At 37.4% G+C, this 26,859-nt stretch overlaps 1 protein-coding gene across 3 annotated transcripts in view; it reads left to right on the top strand.

The window, feature by feature from the left end:
• Nucleotides 1-26,859, top strand: part of Hn (phenylalanine hydroxylase) — a 47,984-nt gene that overhangs the window by 9,373 nt on the left and 11,752 nt on the right. The window contains exons 1-9 of one of the 3 annotated variants that reach the window (XM_090165603.1): nt 10,086-10,139; nt 19,545-19,667; nt 20,155-20,332; nt 21,999-22,093; nt 22,159-22,226; nt 24,171-24,221; nt 25,681-25,826; nt 26,503-26,638; nt 26,712-26,838. In XM_090165603.1, coding sequence (XP_090021729.1) covers nt 10,101-10,139; nt 19,545-19,667; nt 20,155-20,332; nt 21,999-22,093; nt 22,159-22,226; nt 24,171-24,221; nt 25,681-25,826; nt 26,503-26,638; nt 26,712-26,838 — 963 coding nt within the window. In that variant the 5' untranslated portion in view covers nt 10,086-10,100. Of the gene's footprint in view, nt 1-10,085; nt 10,140-14,942; nt 15,223-19,544; nt 19,668-20,154; nt 20,333-21,998; nt 22,094-22,158; nt 22,227-24,170; nt 24,222-25,680; nt 25,827-26,502; nt 26,639-26,711; nt 26,839-26,859 lie in introns of those variants that run through there. The other 2 variants (XM_090165605.1, XM_090165602.1) reach the window with 2 other exon arrangements.

The raw sequence follows: 26,859 nt of genomic DNA, 5'->3' as shown, positions 1-26,859 counted from the left end.
TTCATAAATTCAACGAACCCTGCTGAAAAGCGTTGACTCAAAAAACATGTATTAAGCCTAACGGAGATTTTTTGCCAGGGTTGGGAACCTTTCTGTGTCCAGCTAGCAAAGACTATACAGGATGTTTCAAAAGGTTATCCAAAATTTTTAGGGAGTTGTAGGGGTTGAGTTGAGAAGTATGCCTGTTTTTTTTTATTTTCCTACCATGAGTTTACAGAGCGCCAGAGAGCTTTAAAGTGTGGCCTACTAGCCCCTGGAAGTAGGCTGCAACAACCGCAAAGCCAAGCAGCAGGGACTTTAAATACTGTTTAAGTTTACTTTTTTACGCTGGTTACCTCGATTTGTTTACGAAGTCCTTTATTACCTATCACACGAACCCAAACCTTAATGTTCGCATTTCCCTGCTGCTTGGTTTTCCGCTTGTTGCAGCCTACTTCCAGGGGCTAGTAGGCCACACTTTAAAGCTCTCTGGCGCTCTTTTAACTCGTGGTAGGAAAATGAATAGAAAAAAAACAGGCATACTTCTCAACTCACCCTCTACAACTCCTTAAAATGTTTGCATAACATTTTGAAACACCCTGTATATGAAAAGCTGAATTCAAAAGTGACACTGAAACTGATTGGTAATTGATAAGTTTTTAAACTTAAATTCCCCGACAAAAGGGGTGGAGGACTTATTTTGCCTACCCAGTGGCATATTGAGGGTGGTGTCTAGGGTATTAGCCTAGCTGATTATTATTATTATTACTATTATTATTATGTTACGCCCGGGAAAAGTTTTTGAATGCTGCCTCTTTTTGAGTAAAGACCCACTTAAAATTTAAATTTGCTACATTTGGTTCGTCACCAAAAAAGTCGTTAAACAGTTTTTTATGTAATCATAACAGTGGAGCTGGGTTCAAATTTCCATCTCCATTCTCGACAAGGACAAACTGGAATTTAGAGAGAGTATCACCAAAAGTGACATAAGGCGCAAAAGGGTGTCAGATCGGGATATTTTCCACTGAGAACTTGTCGCGAAGTAAAACGAAAGTTTAGGAGAGGTTTTAAAGAATAAGTAACGAAAATTTAAAATTTTCCCCACTCCAGCGCCACCAAGTGTGGCGTTTTAGAATGTATCTCTATGCACAACTAGACAAGTTAACCCATAAACCAAAGAGATCGCTTCCATCCAGTTAGCTTTGTAGTCTCTCACAGGGTTGCCACTAGTTAGGGAAATCAGGGAATTTAAAAATGGGCCTAAAAAGTCCTGGGATTTTAAGAATTTGTAAAAATTCAAAAAAAGTCAGGGAATTTAATTTTATCTTGACACTTTTTGAAGGTAATTTTACTCTAGATGTTTGATAAATTCTTTGATTATCATTTATTTAAATGAAAGTTCAAAGTTTGGCTAATTTTTTCAACATTATAATAACCTTTTTACTGAAATATATAAGTCAATTTAAATTTATTAACTGCTGATAAAAGTTCAATTTTGACCTCATAAAGTCAGGGAAAATCTCTTAAAATGGTCAGGGGAAACAGGGAATTTGAATAAAAACATTTGTAGCAACCCTGTCTCAGTAGATATTTCAAAAGGCACAAAGGTAGGGTTGACACAAAGAGTATAAAAACTACGTAACCTAGAGATATAATGACGGTCGAAAGCAGTAAAGGAAGTTGTAGCAACCGGGGGGGAAGTCACTCAGTGAATTTGCACTTCAAATTTCGGTACCGCAGCGCCACTACGGCAGTTTTAAGTGGCAATCATTTTGATTTAGTTCAACATTCTTGAAAATTCCTTAAGGAATTGGTTACCTTTAGGACTTGGCAACGTTAGAGAACAAACGACTTATTCTTCACTTTTTGAAAATAAACACCGAAACAACGAATCCACAAATTCTAACTAAAAAAATTACGAAACAGTAACCAATTACTGTCACTTTTTTGAATTGACAGATATTAGACAATTAAATATCCAAAATGCCAAATTTAGCACCTCCGCAACATCGTAACTGCCATTTTTCTCCGGTTTTATTATTTATTGTACTAAATACTGCCGTAGTGGCGCTGCGGTACCGAAATTTGAAGTGCAAATTCACTGAGTGCCTTCCCCCCGGTCGCTACAACTTAATTTACTGCTTTCGACCGTCATTATATCTCTAGGTTACGTAGTTTTTATACTCTTTGGTTGACACAAGGTCCGTCGAGAAAAATACACACTTTTGGGTCTTATGTCGCTTTTGGTATAACCTCAACCGGGAAGGTAAAGCAACGTAGTAGAAAATTCTACCATGAGCGTATATCTCCCAATGCTATTACTATACACCTCGTACCAGGATGAGAAAATGGAATTATCTCCCTTTAAAGGGCAAATTACAAGTGGCTGGGCAGAGGGCGGCGCGAAAGTTTTTCGGACCAAAATCATAACATTGCTGGAAGGGAAGTAATTTTCCAAAGTCAACTTCTTTCGTGGGATAGGTGGAAAGACAAAAATAGTATTATGTTCTGATTTGGGTCAATTGTGGGACGCATGGCGCCATCTATCGATCTTTTAAAGGCTTAGTATTTCTTCTCCCTGTCACCCTGGAAATTTTCTTACCCTCGATGCTTCGCCTCGCATTTACACTTCCCGCAAAACATGTTTTTGGAGAAGGTTGAGCGTCCTGCCTGCTTTGCGAACGGTACACTTTCTGCCTGCCCTCTCCGCATTGTATTGTGCAGAGAAGGAATGAATGGGGAAAGTAGCCTGTGACTGAACTTGCCCCCCCCCCCCCCCTACACTCCCCAGTAGCACATAAGCGCCGAAATACAGTTGGTTAAGAGTCCAAAGTTTGTAGACGGTAAATATTACAATTGGCCGACTGTTCAAATAACTGTCGGCGGACGGCGGTATACTTGTTTCGGGCCTGATTACCGACAGTCGGCTGACCATTGCATTAAAGGTCTCTTTGTAGACGGTAAAAATTACAATTGGCCGACTGTTCAAATAACTGTCGGTGGTATACTTGTTTCGGGCCTGATTACCGACAGTCGGCCGACCGTTGCATTAAAGGTCTCTTTGTAGACGGTAAAGATTACAATTGGCCGACTGTTCAAATAACTGTCGGTGGTATACTTGTTTCGGGCCTGATTACCGAAATGTTGGAAATCTGAACATAATTAAAAAATTAAAAAAAATTTAATTTTGATATAAATATCTTAACGTTGGAATTCAACGGAAGCCCGAGCGTAAAAGATGTCTGCTGAATAGCGACCGCCATGCAATAATGGGTGAAGAATTTCACTATAAATTGCAATGGACTGCTCACATATAGGGCACTCTGAATGTATATTAGTTTTACTGATATCGGCAGATTTCCGAGTTCAGCCAGAGTTCCTGCACAGTACTGATGAGCCCCAAAAAGGGCGAAAGCGGTCTACTGTTGGAATCTCGGGCTAAAATTTTGAATTTTGGATGTATTAATACGATACGTTTTTATAGGTTCATACCAGAATTTTACGTTTAGAGACATCTTAATATTCCAAAGAGTTCGTGTTGGGTATGACTCCGTAACGGGGTCGGGTAAGAATCCGAAACGGGGTTGGGTATGAGAACGAAACGGGGTCGGGTGGATATCCGAAACAGGGTCGGGTATGAATCCGAAACGCGGTCGGGTATTAATCCGAAACGGGGTCGGGTATGAATCCGAAACGCGGTCGGTTATGAATCCGAAATGGAGTTGGGTATCATTGCAATATTGAGTCGTAATACCTACCCATTGTTAGTCGGAAAGTAATTTCTTTGCCGTAAAAATAGTTTCCCCGACTCTAATTCGGGCGGACATAGTACCAGTCAAAAGAGTAGTTTCCCGAATGTATTTTGGCTTCGAAATAGTCGCCGTCAGACAGTCGGCTAAACCGAAAATCGGCGCCGTCGGGCAGGCGACAATTGCTACTGGGCCCATTAAATTTAAGCGGTTTCGGAGCCACATTACCGAGCTACCAATTTAGATTTCGCCAACTAGCGATATCTATATTCGCCACAGCTCATAGTTCACCTAGGTACATCGCGCCACTTGCGAAAGTTTCTTCTGATGCCTTTTTCGAAGAATATACCTCTACTTTTTTTATTTCTTTGGTGGTGTCTAAGGCTTCGTGCCGACACCATTTGTGTCCCTTAACAAAAGCCAGCTCCGACTTTGTCTGACCAATTTCAAAAACGGTATTTCGAAAGCAAAACACAAGACCGGTCCAAACCATTGACTGGTCTCCAACGCTCTATATTAAAACTTAAAGGTAGGTAAAAATGCCGACCAACCCAGCAAAATTTGAATTTATATGAAAGACCAATAATAGCGTTTTCCATTGAACCACTCCGAGAGTGACCCGATTTTGTCTACTACGTCATCGCTCTAGATCGGAGGTGCTCGGAGGACTGATCTAAATTGCTCCCAGAGTCCCAATGAAATACTAATTTTTGAGAGATGTGTACAGTGTATCGTCTGCCATCTTCGTAATAATAATAATAATCAGCTAGGCTAATACGCAAGGCACCACCGAAAGTTAAGCAAAAGTGTATGAAGATCCATTGGCGATCGGAGCGATCTGAAAACTCCGTGTCGAGGGAGCAACAATGGAAAACGTGAAACCATTTCGTTTTTCGGGGCGATCCGAGAAAAATGTATTACCTATATTCAGAAATAATGGCGAATATGGCGTATCATAAATTCATCATTCATCAATCCCATTTTAAAAAAAATGGTGATCGGTAAAAGTCATGTAACTCAAGTGATACTAAACTCCTATTTTAATTCTGACGGTTAAAGCAAAATATTGGCTGTCCTTCTTGTTTTTATACCCCTACTAGTCAGTTACTAGTAAAATAAATTAAGATATATCCTTATGTCCAACCCTGTTCCGAGACCGCTCGGAGCAGCTCAATTGAAAACGCTAAAAGAAACTGCTATTTCGTTACACGTCGTCTGAAACGCAGACGATTTAAAACCGAAAACACGAAACTACACAAGACGGGAATTTCGTCTCCATATAAATTCTAATTTCGCAGGGAGGGTCAAATTTTTACCCACCCTTTAATATAGGCGTATTACTGTAATTTACATTGTTAGTTTCTTAACGAGAAATCCTTGAAATTCCGTTCACAGTTATAACACCCGTTTGGTTTTTCTGGTAAAAACTGGTTAGATCTGGTTCGTGAATTTTAATATAATAAAGATTTGTTCGTCGAAACGATCCGACACTCGTTAAGTAGGGCGTTAGTTCTTCATTCTGATTATGAGTCTCCGAAACGTAGACGTAATGCAATAATAATGATGGTAATGATGTCAGAAATTATAATGCATAAAACGTTAGTAATGGAAAATTTTAAACAGTATAATCAAACGGATAATTTTTTTTACAAGAATTTCCAATCAAGTACTTAAAAAAATGAATTGCTTTTGGTTAATTAATTAATACTTCTATTGGCGTTTGGGGCGTTAAGTTGAAATTATTTTTCCTTCATTTTAAGGGTTCTGTTTTTATATCCACATCGATGTATATATCGAGGGGGATCTATTGCAATCGTCAGATAATTGTAAATGTTGTCGTTGTCGTCCTAAATTGCAACAACTTCCATATCTTTTTATTGGAGTGACATATCAACGCCGTTTTTCCAGGAACACTTAATAGGGTTACCGCTACCTGTAAACCAAGTTCCGCGGGTTAAAATTAGTTAGCGGAGATTTGGTGGCCCCTTTAATCAAAGCCCCCTCGCGTCTGTGGCGAATTTTTACGCAGCGTGTAATTTTTGATCCAAGTGACTTATCGGATTAGTTTTTTTATATGTTAAACCTCCTTCAACCCTTTACATTCGATATCAGTTTCAGTGCCGTAAACTACTTAGGGGCCCAACTGTACCCCCTTTCCCGATTTTGGGCATTTTTCTAAAAAAAAGCAACGACTTAGATATCTTTAATTAACTAAACCAGTGTCGTCCCGCTGGCAATGGATGAAGGGGGTATTTTTGGTCCCCTAAGAAAAACAAAACTCGTAGGCTCCAGCGAAAGTGAGATTTATCTTCAACAACTAATCCTTTAAATGTCAATATTAGCAAGAACGCATGGAGGCACTAAGAACCATGAAAAAGTGAAATGTGGGCAACATGAAGTTATATACTTCTCAGTTTTTGGGGAATTGACTGGCGCCCTCTAGTGTTTACATTTTCCAATAGTCATAGAAAATGGAGTCTCTCGTATCTAGTGAAGTTTTATTACACAAGAAAAATGTTAAAACTCGCGAAGAAATTAATAACGAAGTAAAAATTTTAAAGCGATTAGATCATAGACAAGTAATTACAAAATCAAATGTAATCTTAGAAAGCCAAATTTATTTAAAAAAAAATTATGAATTATTTCAAAAACTTTGGCCTGAAACTCCAAGGCCTAAGGCCCAAGATTTAGATTTTAATACTGTTAGCTATTTGCCTTTACATAATATTTTGGAGTTATAATATTTCAGTCATCAAATTCTATAATGTTCTTACCTTGAGTGTCTGCATTAACCCTTGGAATACGTGGCAAATAAACATGGTTTATTAGTGTAATTACAATAGAAAAGCTGCCTGGATTTGTGTTGTAAATTAAACAGGTATTTAAATCGCCAAAGTCGGCCTTCTCAATTGACGTTTTGATAATTAATTCGATTAAATTAGGGGACAGTTTGAAATCAGGATTCGCCATTGGCCCTTACATAATAACCTCCGTTTTTGAATCTTCAATCAGAGCGGGGGGGGATATCTCACTTTGGTATTTTCCAGATGGCGCTAATGACGGATTTTAGGGCAGGGGACGATTCTTTCATTCATAGTTCTTAGTACTTCCATGCGTTCTTGATATTAGGTCGTTGGTTAGGTATTGTTCCCCCCTAACTAACTAAACCAGTATCATTCCGGTGGCAATAGTCGAGGGGTATTTCCGGACCTCGAATGAAAAAATATGCGTAGGCTTCCGCGAAAGTGAGATTTCACTTCACCATTTCAGGAAATAACTTTTTCCCATGTGATGTGTACCACGTGAAATTTATCCTTTCGATGTGGATCTAATATTATGGCCTTTATGAATTAAATAATTTACAAAATTTCAAATTTAATGTACTATTGCTATATACGGTCCTTTGTGACAAAGATTGTTAGCTATACCATAAGTATGAAATATTTATAAATCTTTCATCGTAGAAGTATTAACCGACCCATCCTGATAACGTTATTCGCTTGAAACATGTACTTTCGCAGGCTCCCGTTGATTTTTCAAAATACCTTTAGAAGGATAAAATATAGTCATATTCAATTGTTGCATAGTGTGCAGGTTAAAAATTTCGACTATTTCAATAAGCACTAACTTTCAGGTCCTTGTTCTCGGATATATTACTTCTTGGCGATTTCCCTGAAGATGTTTTATTATTCCATTGAATAAAAAATCGCTATTTTGTAATTAAGTCCCATAATACCGTTCTTTCGAGGGGCTGATCACTCTGCGTAATCGGTGTACAGAGCCGTACCTTTGACTGTACTAATGGGATTACGTGTAGTCTTTGAAGTCCCTGCCTTTGGTAGTGCTAATTTAAGCGTAATCCGGTGTACAGACTTTCTAAGAGTGGTTAGCCCGTCGCGTTCTTTGCACGGCAAAATTTCTACCGAGTGTCCGGAATTGCTCTTACTGGGTATTTATCTCCAAAACTACAAGAGTTAAAGTTGCGAAATGTTTAGGGTATTATTTTTAATAGAGGAACGCTTTACATTAAAATTTTCAGAAAAATCGGAAAATATTTAAACGTTTTCAAAAATGTTTTATTTGGCGGGAAAATGCTAGAAGAAAACCTTCAACGAGAAAGTTGTAGAGAACTATCGAAAATGTACAATAAAGGTGGTTTCATTGAAAAAGACCAATCTTTCACGGAGAAACGAAGCGATGAAAAAAAAACAAGCTCGTCATAGGAGGCATTAGTTTTTAGAGTTTTGTACATAAATGTCAGAAATGGATTAAATGGTTAATTTTTTTTAAATTAAAAAATATTTTTATTCATCCAAATGCACAACATTTCCAAGTGAGGCTCTATGATTCCGACGTTAGCCGCGATAGAATTTTCGGCACGTGATGGGCAATATCTCGAAACGAGCGTGCAATCATATCAGGAGTGAGAAGTCCGAAGGCTGCAACGATTCGCTCTCGTGAATCTTCGATGTTCTAAACGTGCGTCACGTAAACTTGTGCTTTGATGAAACCCCACAAGAAAAAGTCCATCGGCGTTAGGTCTGGAGACCTCCGAGGCCATTGAACGGGACCATTTTGACCAATCCAACGCTGAGGGAACTCGTTGTTCATATGCTCCACAACACCTCGACGTTGATGGGGTGGCGCACCGTCATGTTAGAACTATAGTCGTCTGTAAGTGGCCAGTGGAATGTCGTATAACGCACCTGCTATTTCGATCTGCAAAAGGTCCAAGTAATTTGGTCCATTAAGACGATTTGGAAGAAAAAATGGGCCGATAACTCGATCCCCGACCAAACCTGCCCAAACATTTAGTCTAAATTGTTGTTGGTGATGATGAGGGAAACCCCAGTGAGGATTGTCATCACTCGACATGTGGTTATTTAGTCTGTTGAAAGGCCAATCTCTCGCAAAGGAACACTCGTCGGTCACCAGAAGTTGATTGAGGAAATTTGGGTTCTCATCAGACATGATCATTATCCAATTACAGAAATCATATCGACGTTCCGTATCTCCTTCGTGCAGAGCTTGGTGGAGGGTCGTTAGAAACGGATGGACGTGGTGATTGCGAAGAGTGATCCACACGTAATACTTTTACAAACCAAGATCGCCACTGGCGCCTCTAACTCTTGCTTGAGGATACGCAGTAAATTAAGTCAGAATGAGGTTTTGACGACCTGCTCCACGGAACCTGGGATTAACGTCTCCGTTGTCGTTGAAGTCTCGAACAGCCCGAATAACGATTTTGTGGCTTGTTCTGTGGTCAGTATAGCGAATACAAAACAAATCACTAACTCTATAAGCATTACGATCGATATCTCCGTAATACAACTCTACCATAAAAGCGCGCTGTTCACGATAATAAAGCTACACAATTGATTAGACTCAAAATCGTTAGAGAATGGTTTTGAATCGGAAAGATTTCGCTTTAAAGCCCTAGGATTTCTTCTGCCTGTTTTCCTTTAAGTTTTCTTCCCGCCGCGCAAATATCCTGGTGGTAGGCCAACGTGTTCCGCGGTTGGCCTACCACCAGGATATTTGCGCGGCGGGAAGAAAACTTAAAGGAAAACAGGCAGAAGAAATCCTAGGCCTTTAAATATTATTGAAAAAGCCGACTTTTGTACAAAACCAAAAGGGAATGTTTTATTAGTAGGTCTAATATTTAAAAAATATATACCTCAACTAGTAGGCCTCAATGCATTTTTGGATAAATAAAAATGTCATTTTGTTAAAATAAACAAATATACCATTTCGGACATTTACGTACAAAACTCTAAAAACCATTGTCTCTTATGACGAGCTTGTTTTCATCAGCTCGTACCTCCGTGAAAAATTGGTCTTTTTCCATGAAACGAACTTTATTTTCCCGCCAAACAATACATTTTTGAAAAACGTGAAAATATTTTCCAATTTTTCTGGAAATTTGAATAAAGCGTTCCCATATTAAAAATAATACCTTAACAATTTCTCATCTTTAACTCTTGTTGTTTTTGAGAAAAATGCCAGTCAGTGCAATTCCGAACACCCTGTATATTAAAAAAAATGTTTTATATTAAATTCGGCATTGATTAAATACTTCGCTATCGAGTTAACTTTTAATCTTTTTATCTTTATATGTTTATACCACAGTGTTAAAGAAACGAATGTGATTTCCGGTATTATATTAACCCATATCTCTGGGCCAAATGGAAATTGAGGCTCAAACAAACACACGATCAAATTAAAACGAAAACTTTACTTTTATCGTAAAAACACTCGCGCAAAGATCATCACGCGTTTTTCAGTTTCATTTTTTGTGGCTATAAAGATAATCGTTAGTTTTTGTAACTGCACTTAAGTAACTTTGTCTAAAGTTTGTCATGGTGACTCGTGATGAACAACAGTAGACTTCTTTACAATAATAATTACAAGGTAAGCTCATTCGCAATGTTGCCAGATGTAAAAAAGGTATTTATGGCTAAATTTTGGCCAAATTATTTCACCAGCTTGTTTCGAGAATTTGGCCAGCTTTTAAAAATTAAAAGTTAATTTTAAAGATCAAAACACCAAAAATTGTGGTTATCGACGTCAAGATTTAACCTCGGATTTAACCTTTAGTGTAAAATGTTAGTGGGTTCGAAAATTATTGACCATATGGTAAGATCTATAAGAATTATTGAAAATATGGTACAGTCTGTTAAAATTATTGCAAATAGGCGTACCATATGGCTAGAATTATTGAATTGTACCATAATTATGGTCTGTCTGGCAACGCTGCTCATTTGAAAGACTTTTTGTTCGCCATTCTGCATGACCTTGTACCAAAGACTTTATATACGCTTCGCTTCATAGACTGGCGTGTTCAATGGCTCAACTTGCATACGATAGCAGACGCTGGTCAGAATTTTCCCCGCGCTTCAGCAGCAGGCTTCGAAATAAGGTTTATTTCTAAACTGGTCTATTTGTCCAGTGACTCCCAACTCTTGAATTATTTAAGTGGTCACGTAGACCATTTGGTTAATAATACTGTAGATAATTTTTAATTAATAAACTGGACCCTGGACCAGTGAACCCCTAGCTTTTGAATAAAAAAACTGGTCCGAGCAATTAATAAACTGGTCTTTGACCCAGTGACCACCGCTTATTTCCAAGCCTGTTCAGCAGTGCTACTAGTGGCGCCTCTAACGGCTGGTCAAAGGCTTCTCCCGTGTTTCGAAAGTGTTAACAAGTTTTTTGTATGGAGACGCCTATCTAGTAAGCGAAGCGTATATATAGTCTTTGCATAGTAAGTAGAGCCACATAGCGTACAACGCGAAAAGCTAATATAATAAATTGAAGCTATAAGCTGACGATTTGTGTCTTACAAATAGCTTAGCAGACGAATATCAAGCAGATTATGAACGTCTCGCGTTGAGTGCAACGTGGCTCTAAGAAAACGAAAACGCTAATAGGGGCTTAAATAAAACATTTTCAAAGAAATTGCCACGAAGTAATATATCCGAGAGCCAGGACCTGCAAGTTACTGTTTATGTAGTGCTTGTGCCTTGTTGAAATAATGGAAAACTTAATTCTTGGTGATTTCCTTGAAGATGATTTATTGAAGTGCCTACTGTTGGTGTTGATTTTGTGGGGCACCTTTAATTTTTAGTTATTATTAAGCTGGTTCCCCTATTATGGATCCCATAGAAGGAATTCATGTCCCCCTTTTTAATTACTATCAAAATAAGTTGATTTATCCTTAAAATTTCAAATTGAATGAATTTCAGTAGAGTTGATTTAAAAATTAACCGCATAGGTTTTCGATAATGTTAAATGTTTTAGGATTTGGGGCCCCTTAAAATAAAAATATGACGGATTAACTACCAGCAGGGACCCTAGACTTGAGCTTTATTAAATCAACCCTGACCTTACTCTAATCTCGGGAAAAATTCCGCAGCTACTTGTAATGTCTTTAATTCTTGTTTTGTTATTTATTATTTGCCATTAATAATCTAATCTGATTTTTAAGTTTTTTTCATTTGAATTTATCGTTTATTAATTTTTGGTTCTACAATACCGTAATGAATAAGATTTTTACTCCGACTATATATGCGGCAGATGGCGCTACACAACATTAGGCGGCTTTATCCCTCGGTTGCACGTTTCAATTAACACTCACAAGGAGAGTACCCGAGGTGTTTATTTCCAATTTTGTTCAAAGTCGGGCATAATGTAGACCTATATGAGATATGAAATTTCCCAAAAGGAGACGTTGCACTACCCATTCGATTTGCTATGGCAACCGAAAATGTTTTTGACTACTTAAAACCCAAAAATATCCTTTTAAAAAATCATGGGATTTTCTCGGTTTCACAAATTGAAAATCACAATATGGGTAATTTGGACCACATTTAGGTAAATTTCCTCAAGTTTCGGTAGATTGGAACATTTTTGGGGTAAAATTGTAACAATTTTTGGTTAAATAAGGGAAACATCTTATTTTTGTTTTAAGTGGTCAAAACAATTTTCGGTTGCTATGGCAAATCGAATGGGTAGTCCAACGTCTCCTTTTGGGAAATTTCATATCTCATAGGTCTACATTACGCCCCACTTTGAACCAAATCGGCAAAAAACACCTACTTATTAAGTAGAAGTCAGAACGCCCGCTAATGTTGTGTAGCGCCATCTGCCGCACAGTCGGAGATAAACTCTTCCTCGTTCATAATTTCAATGCCATACCATGAAGGCGAACAGGAGGGCTCAGGGTAAATAAAGTTTTGATGTGTGCCAGACCTTCGGAAAAGCCAAAAATTCATGAACGTGTTTGGAAAATAAAGATAACGGAGGATGTGTTCTGTCACGTACCAATGTTGTTAACAATAAAGCCATAATGATCGTTTTGCCCTCAATGAAAGCAATTCATTAAGAAAAAAGGCTATCGTTACAGTCTTTTCCGCTCTCTAATTCAAATAAAAATAGTATATCATATCAGAAGTATATAAAATCTCTGTTAGGAAAGAAGTATCCATTTAAAAAAATGACACGTGTACATTCGAAAGCTCAATGCTATTTTCAATGGAAGCGAAATTCTTGCAAAACTCGCGGACGGATACAGCGCATCATGCAGGCCCGTATGAGGGGGGTGCCAGGGGATGCTCAGCGCCCCCAAATGAATACTTGAGCATCCCCAACCCGACCGACAAAAAAGAATCGATTGCTCAACTACCATCTAATATCGGATACTTGAATTTTTAATAAAATAATTTGTTTTCAATGAAGGCAAAATTCATAATTTAAAAATAGCAAAATAAAGCCAATCTCGGTATATTTACTAATTTCAGGAGTGGGAGTTAAAAATTACGATTTTTAGTATCAAGGCATTGGCAGCCCCAAATAAATTGGAGCGCCCCCGAGCTTTGGCGGCTGGTTACAGGCCTGGTATCACTACCGACAATTTGCAACTTGCTCGTGGGTATAGCTTGTATTCGTTGTTATGGTAACGCGTATAGGTCGGCCATGTAGGCCCAAACTGTTTTTTCGTGAATGGGCGAAAATTCAATACAAGTTTAAAGCAAACATCATTTTTCAGACAACGTTTCTCAGAAAGGATAATTGCTTCTCACTATTACCCATTGCCCTTTAAAAGTTGTTTTTATCGAATTTCAATATCAGTTCAAGCCTTCAAGGCGCTACGAATAAATTGGTTAAACCGCGAGCAGAAACGAGGCTTGGCAAAAATAAATAACTTCATTTCAATGTCAGTAGAGCAGTGAAACGATTGTAATTTATTCCTGCTATAAAAGACCCGTACGCGTTGTACCCAGTCACCAACCCAACCCTCCGCAACTATATATCTTCCTTTCCCCAGTTTAAACGCATACTTTTCCTCCTAGACACAAAAGGACCATTAGTTTTTCAAGGGTACAGTGATAGATAGATTAAGTCCGTTCAGTAAAGCGTGTAAGACAAACGCGAAGACGGATTTTAATCCGATTCTGGAATTGGTTTTTACAAAATTTATAATCTTTTTAATTTTTAATTTTAAGACAAATACCAATTAACCTATATTATTGATTTAAAGTTTTTATTTTAATTAATTTAATTTAATTTAATTTATTTTAATTTAATTTATTTTAATTTAATTTAATTTATTTTAATTTAAAATATTTTAATTTAATTTATTTTAATTTAATTTAATTTATTTTAATTTAAAATATTTTAATTTAATTTATTTTAATTTAATTTAATTTAATTTATTTTAATTTAATTTATTTTAATTTAATTTAATTTATTTTAATTTAAAATATTTTAATTTAATTTATTTTAATTTAATTTAATTTATTTTAATTTAAAATATTTTAATTTAATTTATTTTAATTTAATTTAATTTATTTTAATTTAATTTAATTTAATTTAATTTAATTTATTTTAATTTAATTTAATTTATTTTATTTTAATTTATTTTAATTTATTTTAATTTACTTTAATTTAATTTATTTTAATTTATTTTAATTTATTTTAATTTATTTTAATTTATTTTAATTTATTTTAATTTAATTTAATTTTATTTAATTAACTATGTAATTTAAAATGGCTAAACCGATGTTAGGCACTAAAAGAGAGTGTAATCTGTACGTGAAAGCAAAGTTTAATAACATGTCACTTACGAGAGAAGTATGCATCTAGGAAATTAAATTTAAACATGTGCCATCGCCGGCTCGAGGCATTTTTCAACATAGGCGAACCGCGGAAGGATATACAGCATCACGCCTGACAATTAACAGTGCACATTACTCCGCCTAATGATGTTATATGTAAAGATTACATTGCGTAAGAATATTTTTTATAAAAATGTTTTAATTGTTAATCAGAAAGTTAGAGCAGTTTCATAAAATAAATAAAGTTGTCCCATAATTATAATTCGTTGAGTGCCAAACAATGAAATAATTCTACCAGTTTCCTCTGCACGTTTTCAAGAGTGTGGCTTAACTCGTATGTATTAACTTGTAGTTAAATTTACCAACTCCACGTTGGCCCCAGACGTTTATTTTTGGGGCTTAATCTCTTCAACACAAAAAATAAATTTATCGAGAACTCAAATGGAAAACCTGTCTCCCGTATATGAAAAAAAAACCGCAATAGTTCGGTGCAACTGACGAAACCGGTGTGTCGAATGATGTAAGCCAGAACTCTTATAAATAAATGAGTTAAGAGCAGAGCGACCTCACTTCAAGGCGGTCTGTAAAACCCGTAGCAGATACTTGTGCCAATTGAAAATTTAAATTATCGCTTCCAATGATTTGCTATTATCGATATCCTTATAGATATTATCACCGAGAAGCCCCGAGTTATTATAGAGGTTAAAAATTTAAAAGAGTTAGTTCATTGTAGTTCGGTGAGGTTAGGCGAAAGTGCTCTATTTCACCACGAACACGTCTTCGAGGCGGATGCTGATTTCAAACGTTTTAAAAGAACACAAGTTTATCATCGCTCGAATCACGCTTAGAGATACCAAGAGAGCCGCTAATATCATTTTGTAAGTAGGCATTTTGTCAGTAGACATTTTGACGGTGCATTGTTTTTCAGTAGATATTTTGTCGGTGCAAATTTTGGTAATTTGACATTTTGCCAGTAGCCATTTCGTCGGTGCCAATTTTGTAATTAGATATTTTGTCGGTGCAAATTTTGGTAATTTGACATTTTGCCAGTAGCCATTTCGTCGGTGCCAATTTTGTAATTAGATATTTTGTCGGTGCAAATTTTGGTAATTTGACAATTTGCCAGTAGCCATTTCGTCGGTGCCAATTTTGTCATTAGATATTTTGTCGGTGCAAATTTTGGTAATTTGACATTTTGCCAGTAGCCATTTCGTCGGTGCCAATTTTGTAATTAGATATTTTGTCGGTGCAAATTTTGGTAATTTGACATTTTGCCAGTAGCCATTTCGTCGGTGCCAATTTTGTAATTAGACATTTCGCCGGTGCCAATTTTGTAATTAGACATTTCGCCATTATAAATTTTGCGGGTAGACATTTAACAAGTATATATTTCGCCAATTGACATTTAAATGCCAGTAGATATTTTACCAGTAGATATTTCTCTAATTGACAGTTTGCCAGTAGATATTTGGACAGTAGACATTTCGCCAATTGACATTTTGCATTTTTTCAGAGACGTAATTATTTTAGCCAGAGTGAACTCGGAGACAGTAGTACCAATTAATAATTAACAACGGCACAAACTCAATTTCTTGGATTGGTCGGTTGAACCTTCTTTGACTCAAATATCGTAGCTTTGACTGTAAACACCACAATTCACAATTACGGCACAGTTAGATATTTCACAGAGTGGATTTTTAACCGGGATAGTATTTCTCCTAAAGAAAGTATGAACTAAACCGCTATTTTTAACGCAATTAGTGCTGTTAAACCTGGTGGAAGAGATGTGAAATTCGTTAATCTCCTATAAATATACCTCCTTTAACTGGAAATACCCGTTACTGATATTTAAGGGCCCCAGAACCGTTTAAAACGTTTGATCCGAATTTCAGTTAGCTCCTCCCCTTCCATCACGTGACTTAGACATACCTTCCCGCTTCCCAAAACAAGTGATTCTGTAGCCCCACCCTCAAAGTGAGCTGATATTTATAACTGGACCTGTATTTCCCTGAACTGGCCTTACCCTGAACTGATATTTAACTGGACTGGTATTTCCCTTAACTGGCCCTACCCTGAAATGATACTTAACTGGACTGGTTTTTCCCTAAACTGGATTTACCGTGATCTGTGTAGACTGAGTGGTATTTTCAGAAAAAAATCAGTTAAATTAAGCTAGTTAATTAAAGCACCGTATTTGGAAAACAAATATTTATTTCACAATATCGCTTGAAAGCAGTTTTCATGGCGAGTTTCTCTTAATTTTATAGTGTGTATTCTTGTGACGTATTAGTCTAAGCCACGCCTTTTTCGAATGACGTTTGATGACGATGAACGTTTCTAGCGTAACTAAAAGTCACGTTCACACTTCTAGCGCAACTAAAGCCACGTTCACGTTTTTAGCGTAACTAAAAGCCACGTTCACACTATAGCTTGAAACCAGTTTTCATGGCTAGTGTATCTCAATTTTATTGGTCTAAACTGGCATTTGAACCTACTTAAACTGTCTAGAGTTAAACGTAACTTAAAAGCGTTGAAATCGACCTTAAGGGTTTCGCTCTAAATAAATTTGTTTCCTTGCAAACGATTTGTGTACATAAACAACTTTTAATCCGTTGCGCAGGAAAAGAAATATGACCATCAAGAGCGAATTAAATTATTCGATAATGTAGATTAGAAAGTGTTCAATTTAATGTCCCTTTCGTACGGTTACTTGAGCATTGCGATATGGGAGCTATCACTTTCAATTCCACACCAGTTGGTAACCCGAAACCAGGGTCGTTGGCTAACCGCTAATTTAGACCTATCCTTATCTGCAGCAGCCCGAACTATGATGTGCGAAAAATAAATTTGAATTCGAAGGTTCTATCGTTAGCTTCAAAGTTATTCTCGCCAGGATATTATTTTGCACTTATTTTTAATGGAATATTTAATTTGAAATCAACAATACGTAAGTAGGCTTAGCCCGCGCTATACAACGCGTGGGGCAACGAGTAACGTTAAGAGTCTGTGCATAATGAAGCTACGTCATCGCTCATACGCGTTCCCCCTCGGCGGTTAACATTGAAATCGAGAATATGTAAATACCATAGCAACGCTCTTAAGTGCAAATTAGGCATTTGCACCAATAGGCGAAACTATAAAGTCCAGGAGGGCTGAAAAGACTTTCTGGAGAACAGCAGCGCCATCTATCCTAAGAAATACGAACTATTATTCATTTTATTTTGCTAATGACGGTGTAAATTTTTATCGATTCATCTAATTATTATTATTATTTAAAACCTCTTGTAATAAAAAGGTGGAAGTTCATTAGCTGTCTACAGTATCTGGAAGGAATATTATTTATTTATCGGTGCACGGGCGGCCAACTATGAACAGGAGTTACCGAATCGAAGTTGGCTGTGATATGGTAGTCACGTGATTTTGTTTTCCCATTTTAACAAGTTGGTTAAGCCTAAATTTACTTTATAGTTTCGCCTATTACATTGAAAGGATAATTTTGTAAAACGGAAAATCATCCGCTAAGACGCCGCAGCTTTCTTTTAAAGGCCGACTACATAAATCTTCGGTTTACTCTGTCTTTCACTGGAAGTAGGCTGACTGCCTGGCACACGTGTATTGCAGTAAGCCTACTTCCACTGAAAAACAGAGTAAACCGAAGATCTATGTAGTCGGCCTTTAACGTCTATGCTTCGGTTAAACCTGGTGGGAGAATTGTGAACTTAAGTGATCCACCATAAATATGGAAATGCATACCCTGATCAAAGGGAATATAATATATAGTATTTCTGTCGCACTGGTCAAAGGTTTACAATATTGTCCGCTGCCTCCTAGGGCTTTGGACGTTTTTGGTGCTGCTTAGTGGTTTGTTACAGTGGTAATACCTAAAATTGTTAGGGTCTTCAGTAAAGAAAGCCATGGAGGTGATATTCCCTTTAAGGAATTACCCCTTAGGTGCAGTAGGCGCTTCAATTTTCGATATATCCACAACAGGTAAATCTATAACACGAATTTCTAGTTCTAGACTTTGTAAAGAAAGATCTGTTACTTAGTACCATAAATATATAACATATTGATCATAAGTATGACACTTCCTAGTCAAAGGTTTACCGAGAGCCACTCGAAACACATATTCCTTCAGCGACGTTTCGTATTCGCTCGTTCTCTCGTCTCACGGAGCCTTTGACTGCGCCTCGCCAAGAAGGCGATTTTCCCATTTATGACGTCACTCGGTGAATAGCTTACAGTAAAATGTATCCTAAACAGACAAATGTACTATAGATTACTTGTAAATGAGGTAATTTTGCAATGGCCTCGCAAGTGCGCTGAAGTCGCTAGTGCCGTCGGTTTATTAAGATGACGGTGGTATATATTTCGATGACAGCATTCTCTTATTTGACCGTAGCACCACGGGTGAATTTTTTCAAGCTTTTCTGTTACAGCTAGAGTTCTTTTAAAGCTCCATTTCATGTTCACTAGCCGAGTATAAAAACTCAAAATATGCAGCGTAAAATATTATTTAACAGAAGTAGTAGATAATAGAAAGCTTATTATTATTATTAATCCACCCTCCAAGTAGTAGACAACAGAAAGGTTAATACACTATCTCTAAAACGTGTAGGGAGAACTTGTAGGAGGTTGGATTGTACATAATAAAGCAACGTCTACACTCCTATAAGTTTCACCTACTCGCTTTCAAAAGGGTGGCTTAACCTGTCTAATTTAAATTTCCGCTGGTTTGCCAAGTGGAAATGGAAAATGAAAATTCTTGCAGCAGAAGCGGGAAACTAATATTCTTGCAGCACAATGGGTGATATTTGAACGATGAATTAAAAATTAAAGTGCAATTAACCTAATGAAAGTAACGATAAACTTGAAATAATCTTGTTAACTCGACCCAGGAAGTTATAAAATGAAGCAGGCGATGACTGACGTAATTCAATACTACTTCGCACCTAAAAGTGTTATATCGCAAGCTTGGCATATTTACATTGAAAATTATCATAATTTCTGGTCAGTGAATTTATTACGCCTAAAATCCAAATGAACGTCTGTCTCGATTTTTATCGGGTGAAAGCGAGGCTAACGCAACCCTAATTAAGGATAGAGATAAGGTTTTTTTTTATCGAAGGATTAGTTATTGACGCGTTTACGAACGTGGTATATTTACTCGAAGCTTCATTTTAATTTCTACCCAATGAAGGTGCCGATCCCCAAAAAAGGTACCAGTTACATCATGGAAGTGGTGGCTGAGAAAACGGTGTCCGTCATCTTCTCCCTCCGCGAGGAAGTCGGAGCCCTCGCTGAAACTCTTCGCATATTCAAGGTACGTATCGCAACCTTTTCCAAAAGTATTTCTTCTTGGTAATATTTAATCGGTGGACACTCAGGCGATATTCTAGAGAATATTAATTGGGTGGGCCAGGCTTGAGGCGATAGTGGAGCAGTGGTAGGTATTTTATTCGTTATCTTCTGACACCTTACTTTATTCGTTATTTCTTGTTGTAATGAGTACGGCTAAGTTATCTCAAAAACATTTTATTCAACTGCTTAGCCACGCGGCGCTTACATGTTTAGACTATCCCAGAACACCAGCATGGTCTAGTTTGTCCCCATTCCTGAGGGAGGGCGTCACCTGCTGTGTTTCAGTTTTAGGGAACCAATAAAATAGCGGGCTGATTTGATTGAACCGTAAGGGGAGGGGCATACCAGCAGACCGTTAAGTGGATTGGGAGTAAGACTAAATATCCTCAAAATATAGTCATTCTCCTTATTCATAAATACATTATTAACATATACCGTATTATTTTCAGGAGAATCAAGTCAACCTTCATCACATCGAATCGCGATCGTCCAAGAGGTTTCCGGACTTGTACGAGTTCATGGTCATCTGCAACCCGACGACTGGCAACCTGAACGAGGCCTTGGATGTCATCAAGGACCGATCTATCTACATGCAAATCATCTCCAGAGACCACAAGGACAACGCCGGTATTTCCAATTAAATATCGACCAAATTCTGAAAGATCATTAAGATGATAGATTAACCAGTCTCGCAAAGATCATTAGTAGCTTTCTTAATAGTTTAACCATTAGTTATAACAACGCGAGCCGTTTTAAGACCCGGTAAAGTTGAATTCGTTAAGAACTAAAAGATTTAAGGTTTAAAATTAAAGAAATGACCAACTTTTAAATATATCCAGTACAAAGTAGGTGTACGTATTCTGAAGCCTTCATTTCCAAATGGTTAAATGGGTTTTTGTGGTTACGGTATTTGTATTTGTTTTTTGTCACCCTGATCAAAAGTTCCAATAGTGGCCACTTCCTCCTTCAGCTTTGTTTGATGGTTTGTTGATATATTTCCTTTTAAAGACACCCGCCACAAATGACTCCAAAATATGGGATCTTCCAATGTTTTGTTCAGATTAGAAGATTTAATCAACATTAGGTTAATGCAATGGATGAAAAAATGAGCGAATAAGTAGATTAGTCCATTATGAAAAGGGATAAAAAAGCTAAACCCTAAACAAATTTGAAGAAATTTAAAAACTTTCTAATAAGCTCGTACCGATAGGTCTTCGAGCAAACAAAAAGACGCGAAACTCGGATCAAATAGGTTTTCGATTGAAAAACTAAATTAAATTAAATAAAATAGCCATAAAACCGTTGGAATTTCTGGCTATTTTATTTAAATTAATTTAGATTTTCAATCGAAGACCTTTTTGTGTCCGAGTCTTTTGGTTTTCTCGAAGACCTATCGGTACGAGCCGAGCTATTTGTAAGTTTTTAAATTTCTTCAAATTTGTTTAGGGTTTAGCTTTTTTATCCCTTTTCATAATGGACTAATCTACTTATTCGCTCATTTTTTCATCCATTAGGTTAATTTATTTGAAATCTGAAAGGTGATTGGTAGATTCGACCGTAAATCGAAGAGTGGAATGAGATTGGTAGATTCGACCGTAAATCGAAGAGTGGAATGAGATTGGTAGATTCGACCGTAAATCGAAGAGTGGAATGAGATTGGTAGATTCGACCGTAAATCGAAGAGTGGAATGAGATTGGTAGATTCGACCGTAAATCGAAGAGTGGAATGAGATTGGTAGATTCGACCGTAAATCGAAGAGTGGAATGAGATTGGTAGATTCGACCGTAAATCGAAGAGTGGAATGAGATTCTACCGTGATTCGACCATAATCGAGAAAGCATTTGAAAAATTATAAAAATTTAGGAATATTCCTAGGTAAACTCAAAATAGGCGGTCATCTAGTCTTTATACCACTTCGTAGCGTTGACCGTGGCCACCATTTTGGGTGCATCTATTAAACTATGGAAAAATCGTGGGTGACGTGTTGTGACGTCACACTTTTATCTTTAAGAAGGTGTATTTAGATGAAGTATAGTTCAACGCCATACAGTAATAGCAGTTTGGAATTACGACGACACTTGACGTCACCCCTGTTTACCCATAGAGAGCAAACGTTGACCATGGTTAAAGCTACTGAGGACTAGTATTATTCTCTACAAGTACTAATTATTGTTATCAGTTAGTATATGGCTTTATTATAACATTATTACAGCAAAAATATAAAATCTCAAATTAAGAAATTGATACGTTTACAATGTTTTTGAAGAAAGCCGTGTGTTTTTGCCATTGCAGATACTGTTCCGTGGTTTCCTGGAAAGATTCACGAGCTGGATAAGTTCGCCAATCAAATTTTAAGCTACGGCGCCGAATTGGACTCCGATCACCCGGTAAATACTTTTTTTCTTATTAAATCATTGGTCCAAACTAATGATATGTATCGACGCGCTTGTAGGGTTTCACCGATAAAGTGTACAGAGAAAGGAGGAAATACTTCGCCGACATCGCTTATTTTTACAAGTAGTAAGTCATAAGATTGTGTTTATTTATAATTAGATTGGCATTAATATACAGGGTTTTTCAAAAGGTTATGCAAAAATTTGAAGGAGGTAAGAAGTATGCCTGTTTTTTTTCCTATTTTCCTACGATGAGTTAAAAGAGCGCCAGAGAGCTTCAAAGTACGTGTGGCCTACTAGCCCCTGGAAGTAGGCTGCAAGCCTGCAACAAGTACAAAACCAAGCCGCAGGGAAATGCGATTTCAGGGGTATAATGTATTTGCGAATGCCAAAACATTGCCATCTGCTAATCCATACACGAAATGAATATCCGCCAGTTCTTCCGAAGTGAACTCCATTGTTACAGTTTTAAAGTGATGAGAAATCGCGGTCCATCACGACTTTAAATACTGTTTAAGTTTAATCTTTTACGCTGGTTACCTCGATTTGTTTACAAAGTTCTTTTTTACTTATTGTTGGCATTTCCCTGCTGCTTGGTTTTGCCCTTGTTGCAGCCTACTTCCAGGGGCTAGTAGGCCACACTTTGACCCTATCTGGCGCTCTTTAGGAAAATGGGGAAAAACCGGCATACTTCTCAACTCACCCCCTACAACTCCTTCAAATTTTTACATAACCATTTGAAACACCCTGTATGGTTTCTTTTCGCTTGTTCCGGGATTTCGGAGTTGGGTAAGAAGAGTAAGGCTATGACGTCATTTTACTCTGATTCTGTAGTGGCGAATAGTTTAAGTCGGTCCAGTCTGAGTAAAAATGTTTTTGCAAAATGGCTGCCTGTGGCCTTTTTAGCAGACGACAAAATCCGATTGACTTCAGAAGGAGTAAAAAGAGTAGCCCCAATACTCCGGAACAAGCGAATAGTTTTTGCGACGGAGTAATTCTCATCCCCGGCACGGGCGAATAAAACGTTTTAGAGTAAAAAGACAACACTTTAATTTAGGCCGAGAACAGTCGAAAAGAAACCCCCTACTATGTTGATTTCGAATCTTCCCCTGACAAGACAGATAAGACGTACAGTTAAGTCTTATTTCAATTACGTATAGAATTATAGTAAACATTGACAAATAATATTTTGTCACCTCATCGCCACACGTTTAGCGCCCCTTTCCAATTTGAAGACGGGTACGCCACTGACAGGAATATTGTTACTTATCACCCGTTGAATAATCTGAGTTAATATGAATCTATAGTTACTTTTAACTCGGTTAATACTAGTCTTTTTTTAACTTATCGATTGGTAAATATAAATCTATAATTTGGATATAGAAAGAACCGGGGGGTCCATCACTTCGAGGAATCTTGTACGGGCCCTGATTCCGTGATTCCGAATCTCAAGAATCTAATCAGGAATCTTGAGAATCTCGAGAATTTAACAAAATATAAGAATCTTCAAAATCGTGGAATCCTAGTCGAGTTTATGAATCACGTACCGTGATCGCACCCAACTAAAATTGGGGGCCAAAGAGGAAAAATTTGGCATTAATGGGAAATGGGGCCAACACCATTGCATAGCCGGTGGGGCCAACTACTAGCCAGTTCGTCCCTGCATACGAATCACGGAATATATTGATTCCTTGATTCGGAATCTCGTACACGATTCCTCGAAGTGACGGACCCTTTGGGAAAAAACTCAAGGGGGGGGGGGGGCGCTAAAAGACATCTTGAGCTATGGGTGTAATAACAAGTCATCGAGGGCGCGCCTTCCCCTTGCTGTGAAGCGCGCTTGGTGCTGGGCCGCCCACGTCAAGAGGGGGGGGGGGGCGCCCCATATGTATCCGCCACTGGGCCCTAGACTATAAAGCCTACTCAGTCTATATGGGTTATGTGAAACTGGCACCAAAGATAATGCATTTGAAAAGGTAAAAAATTAATGAAAGAAAATCGATCTAAAAGGTTCGAAGCGTTTTTGAAGGTCAAGTAAAAAATTACTGAAATCCTCTTTAATTTGTCATAGTGGACAGAAAATTCCCCATGTGACCTACACTAAAGAAGAAACTGAAACTTGGTAAGCCATTTGTTTTCCTCTTATAAAGGATATCAAATTAAATATTTCAACTAAAACTTTAAAGCTTGAAAAACTGAACTGTATTCTTAAAACGTTTAAATAGCAATAACGACCCACCTCGTCAATTATTTGAAAAATAAATGGCTGAAATATATGTTTCCATAAAATCAAATGAATATAAGTTGAAGCAGACGATAATCTAGCAGTTGATAAACTTATCACTTTGGCTATTTAAAATTTCTGAAATTCTGCTAAAGCTTTAAATTCCATTTTTAAACACCCCACGTGTTTGAATCCAATATTCGAAATGTAACTACTCAGATCAGCAGGGAATTTCCTGTAGTGGTTTACTGTAAAGGGGGAGAGGAAAAATCCCCGGGTCCCAGCGGTAAAGGGCCCACAAACATGCTTTATAGGATACGATAGGGCCCATCGTCTTGCCCGGGATGACATGATTTGCCGAAATGTCTCAGCACGGCCCTTTTAACCCCCCTCCCCCGACAGAAAAAATATTATAATACTTATTAATATAGTGTACGTTCAGTAACGCAAATCTGGGTAAAAGCGGTTATTACTTGATGAGAGCTGGTCGTCATAGTGACGTAGGAAGTTACTGAACGGTGTTATTTCTAGCATGGACTAATTAGTCCATGTTTCTAGTCAGCGCTGTTTTCGAAGATAGCGGCTATAAATGTTACGGGGCCCGAAAATCAGAGGAAGCGAAAAATATTTTCAATAATTAATGAGTTAGTAAATGACGAATTTGTTGACGACCATAATACTTGATTGTTGCAACGATCAGTCTTTTATTTTGAAAGCGAAAACGGCCATTGCAGTAGCTGAGGCATTCCAATTAAATAATATGCCTTTGACCAAACCAGTGGAATTGTTGATTAAAACTACAGTTGTATAATTTTAACTCCTCCGCCAGATAAACTGTAAACACCGACGCGCGTTTGACATCAACACATTAAAAAAAAAATTTATGCCCATCGTGACGTCAAATCGGAAAAGCGAAAAATCGTACAGTAACAAAATGTTGGCATCGATTACTCATCGATGTTTTTGATGAGCGTTACTGAACGTATCCATAATAATATTAAATAAAAATAATAATTAAAAATAATATTATATTTTGAAGAAGCAGAGGAAAACACTTCATCCTCTAATTATTTGTATTTTAAAGGGCCACGGAATAGCCCAAATTTCCATATTTTCACGTGTAAGTGTCCGGAAATAGGCCAAGAAATTAAATTTTGATTAGTCGGATTTCCTATCAGGAGGTACGGAAGGGAAGGAACCACCCCAAATTCCGCTTGATTTATGTAGCCCTTTAATTGATATTAAATAAACCTAAACAATTCATGATACCTAACTAAAAAATAGAACGAAGGTGATGGAAATTTGATTCGAACAAAAAGGATTTGAATCAGAAACGATTATGTTTTTTTAATTTCAGGGGAAAGGTGTTCCGTGAGTTGACGAAGTTGTACCCGACCCACGCCTGCCACGAGCACAACCACATTTTCCCGCTCATGATCGAAAACTGTGGCTACAGGGAAGACAATATCCCACAACTTCAAGATGTGTCTGATTTCTTGAAAGGTACTAGGCCACGGCGATCCCATTCTTACGATTTAGAAAAGACCGATTAACAAATTGGTTAAAAGCATTCCAACATGCAGAACGAAACCCTTATTGCTTAATAATTTTAACGCTTTCATTTTTACTATATCGCGCCAATTTGAGCTTTTTCGATATTAAATACTTACTTATTATGAAATAACAACATCTAACAGTCTATTTTAAGCGATGTTTTATGTAATAACTATAAACAAAAATTCGGCACAAAAAGAAACATGAAAAACCTTTTTGGCGTTTTTCGATAACGTGGATATAAGTAAACACTTTCGCCGCTAGTCGCGTGATCGAGCTAAAAATCCCCTAACTAGACGACGCTGTTTTTTTATAACACGGGTTGTCCAGACTACCAATGGAATAAATACACATTGTCAAGGCTATCGATGAAATAAGAAACCATTAGCTCGGTCACGCCACAAGCGGATAAATTTACTTATTACATCCCTATTATCAGAAAACTCTGAAAGATATTTACATTCCCACGATTCCGACTGTTGGCGCTATCTGGTAAGACTAAGAATATTTTAAAATATTTTGTAAAATGTATATTAGCATATGTGACCTAATAACAATGTGTCGCTAAATGCGAAAATTATCAGTCTATCGCGCCAATTAAATATTTTTTTTCGTGCCATCCCAGATTGCACCGGTTTCACTCTGCGTCCAGTAGCGGGTCTTCTGAGCTCCAGAGATTTCTTGGCCGGATTGGCTTTCAGAGTGTTCCACTCGACGCAGTACATTCGTCATCATACGAGACCGTTTTACACACCAGAACCGTACGTCAAGTCACAACGTACTTACAATTAACGAAACAAATTGGTCGATTAACGGTACGGTTGTTCTCAACAGAGATATTTGTCACGAGCTGTTGGGTCACGCTCCTCTGTTTGCGGATCCCAGTTTCGCCCGATTCGCCCAAGAAATAGGACTGGCTTCGTTAGGATCACCCGACGAGTACATTGAGAAGTTAGCCACGGTAGGATCTAGTCTCAAATAT

The sequence above is a fragment of the Leiobunum rupestre genome, chromosome 2, assembly GCF_980474605.1.
Source record: "Leiobunum rupestre chromosome 2, qqLeiRupe1.1.hap1, whole genome shotgun sequence".
Lineage (NCBI taxonomy): Eukaryota > Metazoa > Arthropoda > Arachnida > Opiliones > Sclerosomatidae > Leiobunum > Leiobunum rupestre.
The sequence above is the reverse complement of the archived record's forward strand: the minus strand, read 5'-3'. Positions and strand labels throughout refer to the sequence as shown.